This window comes from Aethina tumida, chromosome 2 (genome assembly GCF_024364675.1).
Source record: "Aethina tumida isolate Nest 87 chromosome 2, icAetTumi1.1, whole genome shotgun sequence".
Lineage (NCBI taxonomy): Eukaryota > Metazoa > Arthropoda > Insecta > Coleoptera > Nitidulidae > Aethina > Aethina tumida.
Window position 1 is genome coordinate 17,762,938 of NC_065436.1, and position 19,457 is coordinate 17,782,394.

At 27.1% G+C, this 19,457-nt stretch overlaps 1 protein-coding gene across 1 annotated transcript; it reads left to right on the plus strand.

The window, feature by feature from the left end:
- Nucleotides 1-10,800: 10,800 nt before the first annotated feature.
- Nucleotides 10,801-11,848, plus strand: LOC109605219 (uncharacterized). Its single transcript, XM_020021784.2, has one exon. The coding sequence runs from the start codon at nucleotides 10,824-10,826 to the stop codon at nucleotides 11,460-11,462; it is 639 nt and encodes a 212-aa protein (XP_019877343.1). The 5' UTR covers nucleotides 10,801-10,823; the 3' UTR covers nucleotides 11,463-11,848.
- The last annotated feature ends 7,609 nt before the right edge of the window (nucleotides 11,849-19,457 follow it).

A 19,457-nucleotide genomic window follows, 5' to 3' on the forward strand; every position in this document is an offset into this window, starting at 1 on the left:
ATTATACATAAAAGTCAATGATTATTTTATCATTTAATATTTCAATGATTAAACACTTAATACCTACCATATTCTTGGTGGTATAAATTAAAGTTTTCATTTTAATATTTTTAATATCTTAAAGCATTCTTTGTAAAGTTCTGAAATTTTAGTTTAAAATTTACCAATAAATTTCCAGTTGGCAATCTTATACTACATTACTGTATTTATTTATCTAAATATTGTTTGTATTTTTTCCTACCAAAAATTTAATCACTGAAATAATTCTGATCGTACTTAAACATTGAAATTATTAAACATAAAAACAAAAAATGATTAAACATAAAAGTGAATAATTATTTCATCATTTAATATTTAAATAATTAAACAGTTAACTCTTCACCTCAATGAGTTTACTTCCCATATTCTTGATGGTATAAATTAAAATTTACTTTTTGTTATTTTTAATATTTTAAAGCATTTTGAAATTTTAGCTTAAAATTTACCAATAAATTTGCATTTGACAATCTTATACTAAGATTATTGTAACTAGTATCATAAATTAAGTATTTATTTGTCTAAATATTGTTTGTATTTTGTGGTACCAAAAAATTAATCGCTAAAATAATTCTGGTCGTACTTAAACATTGAAATGAAGTCGTGACCTTTGTACTTAGAAACAATAATTTGAGTAACATTTTGTTGTAGTACTTGATAAGGCCTTGACCTTAAAGAAAATGGAAATGAAAAAGTATTACATAACCAATTTTGTGTTTTATCAAAATGAACAATGTTAATGAAGAACAATAACATTTTATTTAAATTTTGTATTTATCTATGTTCTAGAAAATCCTAAACATTTTAAGTAAAGTAATATTAATTTATTATTATATTATCCGCTTTTTTGCAAATTGAAGTAATTGAATATACCCATTTGTCAGTAAAGTGGTATATCTAATGAGAATTTGCACTTAATAAATTGAAGTGTCAAACAGAGGAACATTATAAATCATAACCCTTCATAACTATAGTAGTTATGTGATTATGGGTAATTAAATGTAAAAACGTTATATTTTCAACTTCTTTCAAAAGTTAAAAATGACAAAAATGAGAACTTTACTTCATATACTCCAAATGTAAAACCGTCACTTTAAAAAATAAATTTTCATGGTCATCTTGCAACCTTATCGCCTAACAAAACCGTTACGTGATTTCAAATTTAGGCAGCGGGAACAAATTGCATAATACTAACAAGACTGTTAAGATATAAAAACACTTACACCTTCATTTTCGTTATCAGTTTGAAATCAAACGTTTTACCAATAACAAAATGTTTAAAATTGTAAGTATTAACAATTAACAAGTCACAAAACCGGAAATATTTAATTAATTGTTTCTTACAGACAATCTTCACCGTTCTTGTTGCCATTGCTATGACTGCCGCAGCCCCAGAACCATCACCAAAAGCTGATCCTAAGGCACAGCTACTTGCTGCTCCATTGATAACTTCTCCGGTAGCTGCAGCCCCTATTACTTACAGTGCTCCATTAGCTTACTCTAGTTACTTTACCCCGACAGTTTATTCTACTGGATACGCTTATGCTCCCTATGCCTCTTATGTTTTGTAAGTTGAAACTAATAAATGTTAAATTAAAAGTCTTTTTTACTGGTGATTTTCTAATGTACTAATCAAAAAGCAAACAACAAGACACGTTAAGCTTTGGACCTTCAGGAACTCCGGATGACTTAAAAATTGCAATAATAGTAAATAGTTTGTAATTAAACTACTTTTCTTTAAATCTACTTGACTAAAGGGGAAACAACTTTTCCTCATAAAAAGTTATTGGGGTTATTAAATGTGTAATTTGTAACACCTTTCTCTAATAATAATTAAAATCCTTTTAATGGATAACAAATTTGATTTTAATCGTTGGCACGAAAAAAGGTATAAATACTTGAAACTGAAACATAGAATTTCTAGTATTAAATCTTCATACAAAACAATGTTTAAGTTGATCAGTTTAGCTGCGTTCTTGGCTGTAGCTACAGCTAAACCCAGTGTTTATGGAGAGGTACATGAAGAGATTCAATCTGAACCACTTCATGTATCAGCTGCTATCAGTGCTTCATTCCGCAGAGATGTCGTCCACAAACCCGTTGTGACTGAATACACCATCCCAACAATTATAGGTTACAGAGCAGTCGTCGAAAGTGTTCCTTTACCAGGTCGAACAGAAGCACTTGATATACCAGATATTGTCAGTACTTCATTCCGCAGAGATGTCATCCACAAACCCATTGTGACTGAATACACCATCCCAGCTGTTATAGGTGACAAAGCAATTGTCGAAGATGTTCCTTTACCAGGTCAAACTGAGTTTCTTGATGTACCAGATGTTGTCAGTACTTCATTCCGCAGAGATGTCATCCACAAACCCATTGTGACTGAATACACCATCCCAACTGTTATAGGTGACAAAGCAGTTGTCGAAGGTGTTCCTTTACCAGGTCAAACTGAGGCACTTGATGTACCAGCTGTTGTCAGTACTTCATTCCGCAGAGATGTCATCCACGAACCCATTGTGACTGAATACACCAACCCAACTGTTATAGGTGACAAAGCAGTTGTCGAAAGTGTTCCTTTACCAGGTCAAACTGAGGCACTTGATGTACCAGCTGTTGTCAGTACTTCATTCCGCAGAGATGTTATCCATAAACCGATTGTGACTTCGTACACTGATCCAGCTGTTGTAGGCCATAAGGCTGTTGTTGAAAGTGCTCCACTCCCAATCTTAGGGATGGATCCAATACTTTTAGACCCATAACATCCACATAACAGGGTATCCTTATTTGTAATTAGAAAAAAATCATAATTTATTATTTATTTATGTTGTATTGTATTTATTATTTTATTACCGATAAACAATTAAAACAATATCTTTTTTTTATTTAAAATAAGAACGCAAATCACCCTAGTTTTTGCAATAAAAAATCTAACTAACATTTTTTGCAAAAATAAATTCACTGTTTGTAACTTCTCGACTAACCCCAATTATGAAACGTCATGACCATGACTATTCCTCATTCGACTGTTGACGTTCCACATACCAGTTACTACGTTGGTGCCTACGGTTTTCTGGAAGAAGTAAATCTAAAAAATGGCGATAAGTCCGTAGGTCAAAAGACATTATATAAAGGTAGATCGAATACCAATTGACCTACCTTCATCGATAAAAAATTCATCAGCAATCATCTGCGTTGAACTCATCCTGTTCCCAAACCACAAAAGATGGCTCATCAATAAAAAATTCAGCTCACTGAGGAGTATTTTGCTGACCCTCCGGAAAATTATTTTTTTTTTTTTTAATTTTTGAACTGGATCAAAAAGTTGAAAAATCGCTGGAATAAGGGTATCGAACTGAAAGGACACCCTTGAAGATTTTTTCTATGCTAGTCTACGTACATTTCAGCCCAACTAAATATAAATTTACAATTAACATGTAAATAAGTTAATATTTTAGAAAAGATATGTTATTATCTATATTTATATATCTATACCATTTGCACAAGCCTCTTAAGTAGATTAACACGTTTTATATTGGAAATTAAACCCCCAATAAAGTGTAATAAATAATATACCATTAAAACCTAACAAATCTTGTCTGTCTGTGGCAGTAAATTTTCTATGTTAATCTATATAAGTCTCTAAACTATTTATGCACAATTAAATGGAGTTTATGCAAATTAAATGGAATCTTCGGGAATATTTCAATACGAATAAATATCGCCGACGTCATACAGATGGTTGGATACAATTAGAAATCAATAATTGTACACAAGTTTAGTTAAAGATCACGTTACTTAAATGCAAAGTATGCATGTGCTCTGATATTATAGAAACGTGTCAGTTTAGTCGTGTTGTTTGCACATTTTGCACTCGCGTTTCACCTGACACAATGCCTTGTTTAATTGATTTCTTAGGACATTCTTTATCAAATTGAAAAAATAGTAATATAGTGATTATAATTTTAAAAAATTCAAAATTGATTAAAAATTCATCTTTGTATTAATAAATAAATAAAGAATAATTTAAAAATACAGTCATTAAATATGTACTTTTAAATAAAGGCCTGTTTTTATATTTATGTGAATATAAGTAAGTAAACGTCTACAACTTTTATACAAAAACTGAATATTCCAATTATGCATTTTTTATATAACTTTCTAGTTTTATATATAAGATATTGACCCTAGTTTTTGTTGAACTTTGTATACTTCTGTTCTGATTGAAAATAAGAAAAACTAAATAAGATAAAATTTATAAAAAAGTGTTTTGATACACTGTGAATGGCATTTGTAAACACAATAATAAAGGAGTAGGCACATTTATTACGCTTTCTAGAACATAAAATCTATATTATTATATTTTGTTATTTAAATAAACGATTTAATACAATTACGTTAATTTTCTTAAAACTATTCCAGTGGAATTTTTGTAATTATTTGCAGTACATTTGTTGCTTAATTTACGTGAAATTCTTTTGAATTTGCAGTTGCGTTTTAAGTATTTGAAGGCAAAATAATGATACCTAATTACCTAAATGAATGCTTTTATTATGATTGCAAATTTCAATGTAAATAGGTCTGAATGTATACCAAATTACTTCGCAAAAAGATCGAAACATCTTAATTCGCCCTTGAGATGCTCTGAAACAAGTATTAAATAACATTATATTCAGGAAAACAGAAATAATGTGTCGTTAGATGGATACACATAGACGGAGCCGTATATGTTATTAATTTAATGATTAGATTTTGAAAGTTGTTTGGTGAAGAGTTTATGTGTTAAATGTAGTGCTTTGTTGTGGATAGTCATATTTATAACACTATCAATTTAATGGTATAGGGTGCTATTGCTTATGGTAACACTTTCACTTTCACTTTTCTTTAGTGGCAATATGGCGTCCCAGCGATATATGAATGACGTTTTGGAGCCTTATTTTCATCCCTACATAAGAAGAGATCTGGAACTAATTTTTCAGCAAAATAATGCCCATCCACATATTGCCAGGAATTTATTAGTTTCCCATGGGAATTTTCTGTCTTGGCCATCCAGATCTTCAGGGTCAATGAATGTCTTAAGCAATGAGGAGGTCCGACCCACTATTGGCTTCTAACAATTTATGCTTTACAATTTTTATTTAATTTTTTAATCAATTATTATTCTGTAATAGGATAATATTTTTCTGTCAAAAAAATTTGGAATAAATCAATCATGTTTTTTTGCACGCATTATAACTTGAAAATCACATCGAGTTAAAATTTTGGCGAATGCGCAGATTACTTTTTTAAATTATATATAAAATATAATTGTGATTTAAATTTATTAGGTTTCACTAAAAGTAATTTACCTTTACTTATTTTTTAAAATTTCATTTTAAAATAAAATAATCTTTTTACAACGATTTTTTCTTGGTCTTTTGAACTAAAGAAAAGAAACCTCAGTTTTGATCCCCTCTTTAGAATAAAAATTTTATAAATATATATATAATTATTCATTGTAGCTTTTCAGATAAAATAAATATTAGAATTTTGTCAACACGTCCAAAAAATTCGTAAATATTTAAACATCAAATATTTTCCATACAAACAGACTACGCCAATGGAGTTATGAAGTCTTTGTAATGAACTTGTCTGGACTGATGCGACCATGTTAATATAACTTGTCGCAGGTCACGGATGAAGAAAAAAACAATTTTATAAATGAGAGCTATCGACAAAATAGGCTGTATATTAGTTAAAGCAACAATACATAATGTAATCACCAAACCCAAGAGATTATTACGCAATTGCCTACTTTAACATAATAAAAAAGCTCAATCGTCTTTAGCAATTGGTCTCTATAATTTACTTTTTATCTACTATTGGAGGAATTAAAGAATTTTGTTCTGTTAAATAACCTTATAAGCATATTATGTAATTGTAATATCTATTATCTATTCTGAATCAAATAATGATAATCATTTTATCATTACTTTCGTAAAAATGTTTTATATTTTTAACACATTAAAAACTTAATTTTTGATAAAACTTTTTTTTAACATTACTCGACAGATAGATAGATTATAAACCACTTGACAAATTTTCACCAAAACCACATATTTATATAACTAAATATCACAGTTAAAAAATTGGCTACACCCTATAATATTTTGTGTATGTGGAATGGTAATTTATATGGGATTATATGGGATACGTTCCTAGGTGACAAAATAAAGTACAAATATATATAAAAAACAATTTAATTGAAGTTTTTAACCATATTAGATATGATATTATCTTTAGGCTTACTGTATCTTATCCTAATTCATTTGAATTAAATAAGTTTTGTCGCATCCACCATTTTTACAACTTAAAAATGGCGAATGCGCAACCAATCCAATAATTAATTAGTATTAAACAAATTCTAAGAATAAGTTAATTATATTAAAAGTAATTTATTTTATTCATTGTTAGATTTATTTTTAACAGGTACTATTTAAATTTTTTTAAGTAATCACTAAAGTAACCTTTAAAATTCTATAAAAAATATGATTTTGATGTTTAATAATTGTTTAAATATCGTGAATGCACAAACAAATTATATAATTACAACTACATCCAAAAGGCAATTAATTTTATAATTTCAAATATCTTATCCTAATTCATTTGAATATTTTAATTAAGTTTTTTGTTTCGCATTCACCATGTTTACAACTGTTGTTAAAAATGGCGGATGCGCCATTAATCCAATAATTAATTAACTATTAAACAAATTCTAAGAATAAGTTGATTATATTAAAAGTAATTTATTTTATCCACTGTTAGATCCATTTTTAACAGGTAATATTTAATTTTTTTATCTAATCAGTAAAGTAAACCTTTAAAATACTATACAAAATATGAGAAATAAAAAAATCTTTAGTCGCAAATACAGAAATTGAGCAGAATTTTTTTAATTCGCGAATAGTGAAAACGCTAGTGAAGGAAGAGCGAATAAGGAGCTTTTACTGTATTTTAACACTAAATATTACAGAAGGTAAAATGAAGACATCATATTATTTTAAAACATTACACAATATTGCGCATTCGCCAATATTTTAAAACTAAATGTTGCAGTAGGTAAAATAAAGACATCACTTATATTTTTATATATGAAATTTTAACCAAAGAATAATATTTTTGTCAAATCAATAAAAGGTCCACCTCCCTCCGAGAACGGACCGGAATAAAATAGGAATAGGAGAGAGCAAAGTAGGCGCAGTAACAATGGGGATACATCACACTTCCAAAAGTGGAAGGTTCAACGACCGTTGCAGGTTCCACATCCATTTTCCCTCACTGCAATGCATTCACTGCAGTGAAAATTTCGTTAGTCTGCGCGACCCCGATAATCACGTCTGCAAACTAAAAAATTAAAATACTTTTCCGTCAAAATTACATTCTGGAATATTTCAATTTTGAATGGATTAGACGTAGTGTGAGCGACGAAATAGATTAAATTTTCTCACAATCGGCCGCATGTTTATTAAAAAATGAGCAAGCAAGCGTTCTCAGAGTTTCATGCCACTATATTTACATCATAAAAGTTGTTAGTGGTTTTTTAAAATAGGCTCATTTGCCCTAAATTTATAAAAAAACTTATTTCTTAAAAGATCGTGATACAATAGATGTACAAATACAATATCCGAAAACAAAATAGAATCAAATTATTTATCTTTTATTCTCAAATTATATTATAAAATATACTATATTAACCATTCAATATATATACAAATATACAATAATGTATATTACATTATTAATAACAAAGTATATATTATTTAATTATGTTTTAATCTTTTAATGTATATTTTTATATACAAATATGCAGTAATATATATACAACATTAATTATATTAATGATACAATGTATATACAAAATACACAATGTCAATTCATGACATTAATTTATTATATAGTTATATCATTAATAAAATACTCATACAAGTATATAAAAGCCTTAAAACAAAATATTATTATATACAATTTATATTTTAAATAAAATTTATATGTACACATATTACATATATATATATATATATATATATATATATATATATATATATATATATATATATATATATATATATATATATACATATACATAATTATTTTTTAATCACATAATTAATAATAATTTAATAATGTATATTACGATATTGTTGATACAATTTGTGTTAAAACAAAATATTCTATAATTATTTTTTATTTTTTTATTATAAATTTATAATTGATAAAATATATACAATGTGGTACATATTTTATCAATTATATAATAAATTTACAATAAAAAATTAAAGTATAATTATTGAATATTTTGTGTAAATTAATTAATTAACAATGTTATAATATGTACAATTATAATATAATATTATATATATATATATATATATATATATATATATATATATATATATATATATATATATATATATATATATTGTATCAACAATGTCGTAATAATTAATTTTTTAATCATTTAAGGTTAATTTATTATATAATGTTATTGTTAAAATAAATACACAAATATACAATAACGCACATTACGACATTGTTGATACAAAATATTATGTATATACGTGGTGTGTATATATATACACAACAATGTATATTACAACTTTGTCAATATAATTTAAAAAAAAATATTATAATATTTGAAATTCAATTTTTTATTAATATTATACTAATACATATTACGACATTGTTGATACAATTTGCCCTAAATCAAAATATTATTATACACATAATTATTTTTTAAACATTTAATGAAAAAATTTATAATGTAATTTAATCTTACTGATAAAATACATACACCAATATACAATAATGTATATTACGATATCGTTAATATAATTAAAAAAAAAAAGATTATTTAATTACATTATTAATCTTTTAATATCAAATTATCATTAATATCATACTAATGTATAAATATACAATAATGTATATTATGATATTGTTGATACAATTTGTGTTAAAACAAAATATTCTATAATTATTTTTTAATTTTCTATTATAAATTTATTATATAATTGATAAAATATTTACAATGGGGTACTTATTTTATCAATTATATAATAAATTTACAATAAAAAAAATAAAAAATAATTATTGAATATTTTGTTCCAACAATATCGTAATAACATTAAAAAATGTTATAATATATAATATTGTTAATTAATTCATCATAAAAGAAAATATTATATATTTAAATTTTCTTCCCAATTTATTATTATTATATTTATGACAATTATAATAATATTAATAGTTTTACAATAATTCATATTAGAACATTGTTGACACAATTTGTCGTATTTAATTAGTGATATGTATAAATATATATTGTATATACTAACAAACACTCAATTGAACTGAAAATCAACTAACATTTTAGTTTTAATATGTAGAAGTAAAACTCATGAATGTTAATAAAATTTGTTATAAAATAAAATATATAATTATATTTTTAAACGTTTATTATTATTATTAATTATATTACAACATTGTTGACACAACTTATCGTAAAACAAAATATTATTTAACTATTTTTTTAATCATTTTAAGTCAATTAATTATATATTATTAGTAATATATATTATAAAATTGTTAATTAATTTATTATTATATTTAAATTTTATTTCCAATTCATGACATATGTACAATTTTAATATAATAATAATACAATAATTCATATTAATTAGTGATATGTATAAATATATATCGTATATATTAACAGACACTCAATAGAATTGAAATCAACTAACATTTTAGTCTTAATATGTAGTAGTGAAACTCAGGAAATTAACATTTACGTTGTTTGAAATTTCCGTCTAAATTAATTTGACAATTAGCGATAAAGGAAAAAACTGTTGATGACACAGTAGAACTAGTTAAAACATTTGACTTCTCCTGTTTAGTTACGTACGGTATTCGCAAACCTCAGTTTCACGTTTAGTTTCACGTGGACCGGCCACGTAAAATGTGGTGAAAATCGTCCGAAGTCTGTCACATGTAAATCAAATCAATTTAAACATTTCAACTAACGAAATTGTTTTACTGATAATAACGTGTGTTAATATTACAGCACGTGTGTTTTATCCGGTTACCCAATTACCATACATACATACATATGAAAATATTAACATTAACAACATTAAATCGATAAACTCCGGTTGATATTCGAATTATAAAAAATCTTTTATCTGATATTATTCCTAAAATTTGTATTTTTGATGACAACGGATAAATTAAAATATGTATTCATTAAATTTTCTTTATTTATTTTTAATGAAAAGATATTTTTTAATCTAGTAATTGTATTTTATTGTTTAAAATGTAGGACTAGGCAACAGTCCTTAATTTACTTTTTTTTATTTTCAACAATATATAAAATATATATACAACTTTTAAAATTGTATCATAGAATCCTTAAAAGTAATTGTTAAATGTTAATAATACAGTAATAAATAAAATCGTAGTTTATATCAGTAAAAAAACAGCACATCACGTTTTAAGTAAAACATCAACGGATACACCTGATGGTAAATATTCCAGCAGCAATAATCCGTGCCAGTCATCATTGCACCTTCTCTTTGGCATCCTGTTTCACGTGTTTTCCACCCCCTCTGCAGCCGAGCGTGCGCCGCGATCGCAACCCCACGTTGCTGACTCTATAAAGGCGGTCGTAAACATAAATTCCTCAGTTTGCGTTACACTCTAACGATTGAATCTTGAGCTCCAACCACTATCTAAGAGTTGTTACAATGAATTCAGTGATGACCACAAGCGATAACTCCTTGATACTGATGTCGATAAACGGCGACAGCAGAAGTGCTTCACCCGTATCGCCGACACCGTTAAGAGAAATACGCGGCATCCGGCTGTTCCGCGCAATCAGCAGAAAACTGACGCGACGGTCGCAGGAAGACTTCAACTTCACCGTGGACGCCGACAGCAGAAGCTCGAGTTCGGACTCGTGTTCCTCCACGTCGGCGGGACGGTGTTCGAGACTGAAGAAGACTGAGAAGAATTTCTCCGGCGATTCCGGCTTCGGTTCCGTATCGCCGAACCACATGTCGAGCAGTTCAAGTGAGGCCGGCAGTGACATTACACCCAGACACCGGCACCACCATTCGACGTCTGCGGAGAGCATAAGGAAGGTGTTTCAGAATTTGAATCTCAACACCAGATCGCAGAGCTGCAACAACACCAAGGAGACGAAGAGGAAATCCAACAAGAAGACGACCCCGAAGAGGATTCTGCGTGCCCCCGTCTCTTATACTTATGTCAAAGGACTTTCCGGTTTGCCCACTCAGCGTATACCCAAAAATCAAACTAGACTCTACAGTGTGAAAAACGCTTGTGGATGTAGCATGCAATATATGGCTGGTTTACAAAGATAAATGCTTTGTCTTTGTTACATTATGTTGTGTAAATACTTAGCAATATATTGCATTATCGACTCATAAAATCAAGACTGTAAGTGGACGATATAATTATATCATTATATATCGTCCACACTTAATATAATAAGACTTATATAAGATAAACTTTTTTATAAATAACATATACTCTATAAATTTAACAATGTATACTTTATTGAAGGGACTCAATAGTGTTATTGAATTTAAAAATATTACTGAAACTCCAATTATAGCCTATTATCCATTTCTCTCTGCATTTACTGTACAGTTGCACCAATTGTCAATTCGACGCATTCCGTATTATATTACTGACTATGATATATTTTAGTTTTAGATGAATGACAATTTTACAATTTACTACTGTTTACTAAAACCGCACTGATATTGTAATAAATTCTCATTTTAGCGCCCTAAATAAAAGTAATATAGATAAAAAATTGTTTTATTTTTGTCACTTTCCAGATTTTATTTAAAAATATTCCACTTAAGTACAAGATCATGATAAAATATAAATACAATTCAATTGAAATAACGATTAATATACAATCAAACTATTTATGGATAGTCTTTGTATTTACTTAAATTTCAACATTATTTTAATTGTTTGCATCATTGTCATCATTAATTTAAACAACACTAAGTATCGCGTAAAAGAGGCATCGATTGTCGTTTTATGTTTTGTAGTACCGAGTTTTCGATCATTGGACATATTTAAATAAATTTTTCACTAAATTCATTCAATTATAAGATATACACAGAACTATACGTCAACTGTATAACTACAGATATCTGGTATAAGCAAGTCGGTGACGCGAACGCAGGAGATTTCACCCATCCAAAAAGTGTCTAAGGCGCACAGCACACTGCGCATGCGCCAGTTATGAACATGTCAATGATGCGAACGCATAATATTTTCCTACAAAAAATTGCCCAACGCGGCTAAAGAAGTTTTCAATTCTAAAAATACATTAAATCTATTATTATTTGTTAGGAAAGACTAATTTTCAGTTTACACATTTTTGTTGACGGTATAAAAAACAAGTATGTTTTACTTTTGCTTAATAAACATCCCTCCTTCGATTGTAATTAGAACCAAAATATGTACAACCGGTCACTTAATTTCAATCCTGATCTTGAACAATTATTTGGGAAATTTACCTTCTAAACTTACCCCATATATATATATATATATATATATATATATATATATATATATATATATATATTAGACTTGGATTTTGAAATTTTTTAACTCTCGTTAATATTTAAAAATGATCAAAACAGATTCTTATAGAAAATTTAACGCTCTAAAAAAGTTTTTCATATTTTTTACAAATCATAAGTTATCAGCAGAAAACTAAAAATTTTATTAAATAAACATTTATTTAAAAACAAAAACATAAAATAACATTATTTTACTGCTTAAAACTAAACATTTTATTTAAATAAATAAATTTTTACTAAAAAAATTGTTTATTATAATCAAAGTAGTATATATCGTTACATTAACAGACTTTTACTACAATTTGACAATTTTTTTCATTGATAAAAATGTAAATTCTTGGGCTAGTGATGAAAGTTTTGAAGAATATGTAAATATAAAAGTAAAAGTAGTAAAATAACATTTATTTAATAAAATTTTTAATTTTCTGCAGATAACTTATGATCTGTAAAAAATATCAAATCTTTTTCGGAGATAAATTATAGGAAATTGAATTCTCTACAAAAAATGTCATATAAAATTTTTCCATAAAGTTGATGGTTGCGTTAGAATATGAGAAAAATGTCAAAATTTTAAATCATTCCATCTTTAATGTTAAATAACTTTTGAAAAAGTGAATATATCAAAAAACTGCAAGAGACATTTTTTGTAGAGCGTTAAATTTTCTATAAAAATCTGTTTTGACCATTTTTAAATATTATCTCTAACGAGAGTTAAAAAATTTCAAAATCCAAGAGAACACGGTACCCGTGTTATTTAAACGGGAAATTAAAATTTACGATGCGGCACCTCTTAATATTAATATTAAGAGCTCTAACTAAATTTTTTTTTTTACAATTTCCAATAAGATTTTCGATATAAATAAGAAAATAAAATTGTCGATTTTTTTGAAACAGTCATATATATATATATATGACGCAGACGGCATTCTCCTCTATGAACCCTCCACTTTCAAAACTGTCATAGATATTAGCGTCAAACTCATTTTCATAACCGAGATTACCAGCCAATTCAACAACTTTTTTCTTTTGTCTGAATTTATTAACAAAAGAAGGACGGTTTTTATTGCACGTAGTATAACAGCGTATTAAAATTTTGGCGAATGCGCAGACTATTTTTTTAAATAGTATACTAAATATAATTGTTATTTAAATTTATTAGGTTTCATTAAAAGTAATTTACCTTTACTTATTTTTTAACTTTTCATTTTAAAATAGACTGTTTTTTACAATAATTTTTTCTTGCTCCTTTGATCTAAAGAAAGATTCACCTCAGTTTTGAGTGTGAAAATGAAAATAAATTCATAAGAGACACAATTAATTATTAAAATTAATGTTAAAAAGTTATTTAATCATTTTTTAAAATAAACGAAAACAATGGAGACTATTATTCTCGGGAACTTCGGATTATATAAAATTAAAATTTTTTGGTTTTTCTTGGAAAAGTCACGTTAGACTTTTAAAATAATGTTTACCAAGAATCTTCCACGCAAATCACAATACTGCTATGCATTCTGTACATTTTTGTTGTAAATCCTTATAGGAGCTATTTTCAACCCACATAACAAACTTTAATAGCATCTCGTGAAAGATTGCTCTCGTACGCTACTCCATTAATTCGAGAATATAATTTTTACGTTGGATGATAAATATATTTTTAATATAAAAATCTTAAAATAACTATGAATACGAAGCCATTTTCTATGGCTATGGCTCTCTATCATTTAATATTTAGCATCAGAAACTTAACATCGATTAATTTTTTACGTTTAGTTGTTGTTTCAGAATTGGTAAACAATTATTTCTTTGTTGTTAAAACATGCCAGAGGCTATATTTAAATAGGTTAAACAGGCCCCTTACCCAAAAACTTTGGTGCCTACGTTGAATCAGTCACGTAGACTTCTCTGCTGAATAATATGTATCGCTGTATTTGATCCCCTAACAATGGGCAAAAAAATTGTGCCACATATCCTGACCTCGTATTTCACTTTGCCATATATGTATTTTTTTGTGGACTTGATTACGCATATTCTTTAGAAGAGCTCTATTTTTGTCGATCAAAGATAAAATGAATTGGTATTTTGTTTATGTTTTATTTACAAATTAATTAAACTCATATTTAATTTGACAACTTGTGTGTTTTCGTGTTTATTATACACTGCTCTAGCTGCATCACAACAATAATAATTAATCATTAATTTTGTCTGAAAATAAGAAATATAAAGGTATAAACACTAAGCGTGTTTACATTTACAATATGCTTCCTTTCGAATTATCCTAAAGAAAACATAATATTAATTAGTTGATTAATGACTTTTTGGATGGGTGTAATGTAATATCATGTGTTCGCGTCACCGACATATTTATAGCAGTATATCTGTAGTTATACAGTTGACGTATAATTCTGTGTATGTCTTATAAGTGAAATTGAATGGATTTAGTGAGAAATTTATTTAAATATGTTCAGTGATCGAAAACTTAGTACTACAAAACATAAAAGCACAATCGATGCCGCTTTTACGCGATACTTAGATAAATTTGAATCAAACATTTTCATTTCTTACTTTAGTTACCATATGCCTATTGTATCTTTTTTAGAACGAAATGAAATACAGTAAAAGTTCTTTATTCGCGGATTATATGTTCCGTAAATATGCCGCGAATAAAGAAACCGTGAATATGGAATGGTAATTTATATGGCATACGTTCCTAGGTGATAAATTAAAGAACAAATATAAAAAAATCAATTTAATTGAAGTTTTTAACCATATTGATTAATTATGATCTTCAGGCTTACCGTATCTTATTCTAATTCATTTGAATATTTTAATTAAGTTTTTTGTTGCGCATCCACCATTTTTACTACTGTTGTTAAAAATGGCGGATGAGCAACAAATCCAATAATTAATTACTATTAAACAAATTCTAAGAATAAGTTGATTATATTAAAAGTAATTTATTTTATCCACTGTTAGATCTATTTTTAAGAGGCACTATATATATTTTTTTAATTAATCAATAAAGTAGCCTTTAAAATACTATAAAAAAATATGATTTTGATGTTTAATAAATGTTTAAATATCGTGAATGCGCAAACAAATTGTATAATTACAACTACATCCAAAAGGCAATTAATTTTATGTTTTCAAATATTTTATCCTAATTCATTTGAATATTTTAATTAAGTTTTTTGTTTCGCATCCACCATTTTTACAACTGCTGTTAAAAATGGCGAATGCGCAACCAATCCAATAATTAATTACAATTAAACAAATTCTAAGAATAAGTTGATTATATAAAAAGTAATTTATTTTATCCATTATTAGATCCATTCTTAACAGGAACTATTTAATTTTTTTTTACTGAATCACTAAAGTAATCTTTAAAATTTTATAAAAAATATGATTTTGATGTTTAATAAATGTTTCAATATCGTGAATTCGCAAACAAATTGTATAATTACAACTACATCCAAAAGGCAATTAAGTTTATGTTTTCAAATATCTTATCCAAATTCATTTGAATATTTTAATTAAGTTTTTTGTTTCGCATCCACCATTTTTACAACTGCTGTTAAAAATGGCGAATGCGCAACCAATCCAATAATTAATTACAATTAAACAAATTCTAAGAATAAGTTGATTATATAAAAAGTAATTTATTTTATCCATTATTAGATCCATTTTTAACAGGTACTATTTAAATTTTTTTAATTAATCAGTAAAGTAGCCTTTAAAATACTATAAAAAATATGATTTAGATGTTTAATAAAAGTTTAAATATCGTGAATGCGCAAACAAATTATATAATTACAACTACATCCAAGAGGCAATTAATTTTATGTTTTCAAATATCTTCTCCTAATTCATTAGAATATTTTAATTGAGTTTTTTGTTTCGCATCCATCATTTTTACAAGTGCTGTTAAAAATGGCGAATGCGGAACCAATCCAATACAATTAAACAAATATACAATACAATTAAACAAATTCTAAGAATAAGTTGCTTATATTAAAAGTAATTTATTTTATATGCTGTTAGATCCATTTTTAACATATACTATTTATTTTTTTTAATTAATCAGTAAAGTAACCTTTAAAATACTATAAAAAATATGATCGATATTATTTAATAATATAATAACTTCTATTTTACTTTTTTATTAGTCCATTTGACGGCGCGTTTACAAAGGATATTAAAACCATATAAATATGCATAAAATTGTTGCTCGGAGTGTCAATAGATGTGAAAACTAGATTGATGTTGATAAATTTAATTCCAACATTATGAAATTTCAATTTTTAATACTAAAAGTATCTTCTATCGACAGACTCTATAACTGCCAACTTTAATTTTTTTTACTGTTAGTATACTTAGATTGTGTTAATTAAATTTTTCATTCTTACATATTTTTTAAGATTTTTTAATTTAATTTATGAAATATAAGTTTTATTGTGACTCTCACTTTAACATAAATATCTAAATATATCGCATATAATTTTAATTAAATTAATTTCCAAGATTGTCAATGGTTCTACCATCGGATACATTCACGTTGATACAATATTATGCGTCAATGACTTTTGTCGTCTAGGTTTATTCAGATTTTCAGTAGGTGGTTGCCTGTATAGTTCTCCCGTGTAGTGTCACAATTGACGTTCTATATTCTCACCGCTCCACGTAGAAACAATGCTCTATAACCGTCCATTGTCATGGAATATCTTGCCTATATTTCCGACATGGCAGCAGACTTGAATAAATGTCTTCACGCTTAAATATATTTAGAGTGCACCGTTTGAAACAATACGATCACATTGTGGCGCATCCGCCATATTTTCAAAATCGATCAATTTAATTCAAGGCGTAATTGAAACACGTAGGCAACAACATTTATCTCCCAAAGTAAAATCCAAATTTAGCAATATGTAAATGTCCGCAAAGTTAATCGCCTTTTAGCACAACGAACCGGCCGTTTTAATTATCCCCGAAAATAGAATACAATAATTTTATTTCATCGTTGACGTCAGACACCTGAATTCGGTGTCGGTTTAGATGTAAATCTCTGTAAATAATAATTATCAATATAATAATTATGCATATAATAAAATAATATTCTCTTTACCTCCGCATCCCGATTCCATTTTGTTTGTGTGTTTTTATTCCTTTATATTTTCGAAGCGGCATTTAAGAAGCCCTCTTGTGTTCATAGAACCCCACGTCTGTGTCCAAATAATATTTAAATAGGTCATGTAAACATCTCGATTAAAGAAGCCTGTAAGAATATTTCTGTGATTAAACAACAAACAATGAACCTTTAGACCTCAGTTATTATTGTTTTGTTAAACTATTATTTCCAAAGCACAATATATGTTTCAATATATCACATAAAACTAATTGAAATATGTAAATCATTATTAAGTCAAGCGTAATAAATATTATCTATTATTGAAGTGAAAACTTATTTAGCCGCGTTGGGCACTTTTTGGGAAAAGGGGGAAAATATTATGGGTTCGCGTCACCGACATGGTCGTCCTTCTTTTGTTAATAAATTCAGACAAAAGAAAAAAGTATAAATAAGTTTAGAAAGTAAATTTCCCAAATAATCGTTCAAAGTCAATATTGAAATCATGTGACCGGTTGTACATATTTTGGTTCCAATTACAAACGAAGGAGGGATGTTTATTAAGCAAAAGTAAAACATATTTGTTTTTTATACCGTCAATAAAAGTGTGTAAACTGAAAATTAGCTTTTCCTAACAAATAATAAAAGATTTAATATATTTTTAGAAGTAAAAACTTCTTTAGCCGCGTTAGGCACTTTTTATTAGGGAAATATTATGCGTTCGCGTCATTGACATGCTCATGACTGGCGCACGCGCAGTGTGCTGTGTGCCTTAGACACTTTTTGGATGGGTGAAATCTCGTGCGTTCGCGTCACCGACATGCTTATACCAGTATATCTGTAGCTATACAATTGACGTATAGTGCTTTGTATATCTTATAAGTGAAATGGAATGGATTTAGTGAAAAATTTATTTAAATATGTCCAATGATCGTAAACTCAGTACTACAAAACATAAAACGACAATCGATGCCGCTTTTACGCGATACTTAAATTTGAATCAAACATTTTCATTTCTTACTTTAATTACCATAAGCCTATTGTATCTTTTTTAGAACAAAATGAAATAATTGAAAGCACAATAAATCTAAGTATTGTTGAAATTAATGATGACAATGATGTAAACAATATAACAACATATAAACATGCATAAAATTGTTACTCGGAGTGTCATTATATGTGAAAACCAGATTGATGTTGATAAATTTAATTCAAACATTAAGAAATTTCAAGTTCTAATTCAGTCTCTGTAACTGCCAACTTTAATTTTTTTTATATGTATTTTAAAATATTAAAATAAATAAATTACACAGAGAAAAGTAACTTTTTTTCTAGACATCCTTTTTTTAATTGGAACTTCCAAATATATCGATTAATAAGCACTCTACGATGTAAATAACATACCCATAGTCAAAATTTAATCATTCCAGGGGGGAAATACATTAGTGTACATACTGAGAATTGAAGTCGAAGGCCATTTGAAGGACTAATTTTAATTGAAATATGAATGGAGCGTAAGAGGCTGATTGATAGTGCTAAAATTAGTACACCCCAAAATTAAAAAATATATTTTTTAAAAATTTGGTAGTATATCCTTTGAGAATTATCACATATGGACAACAATATATTTA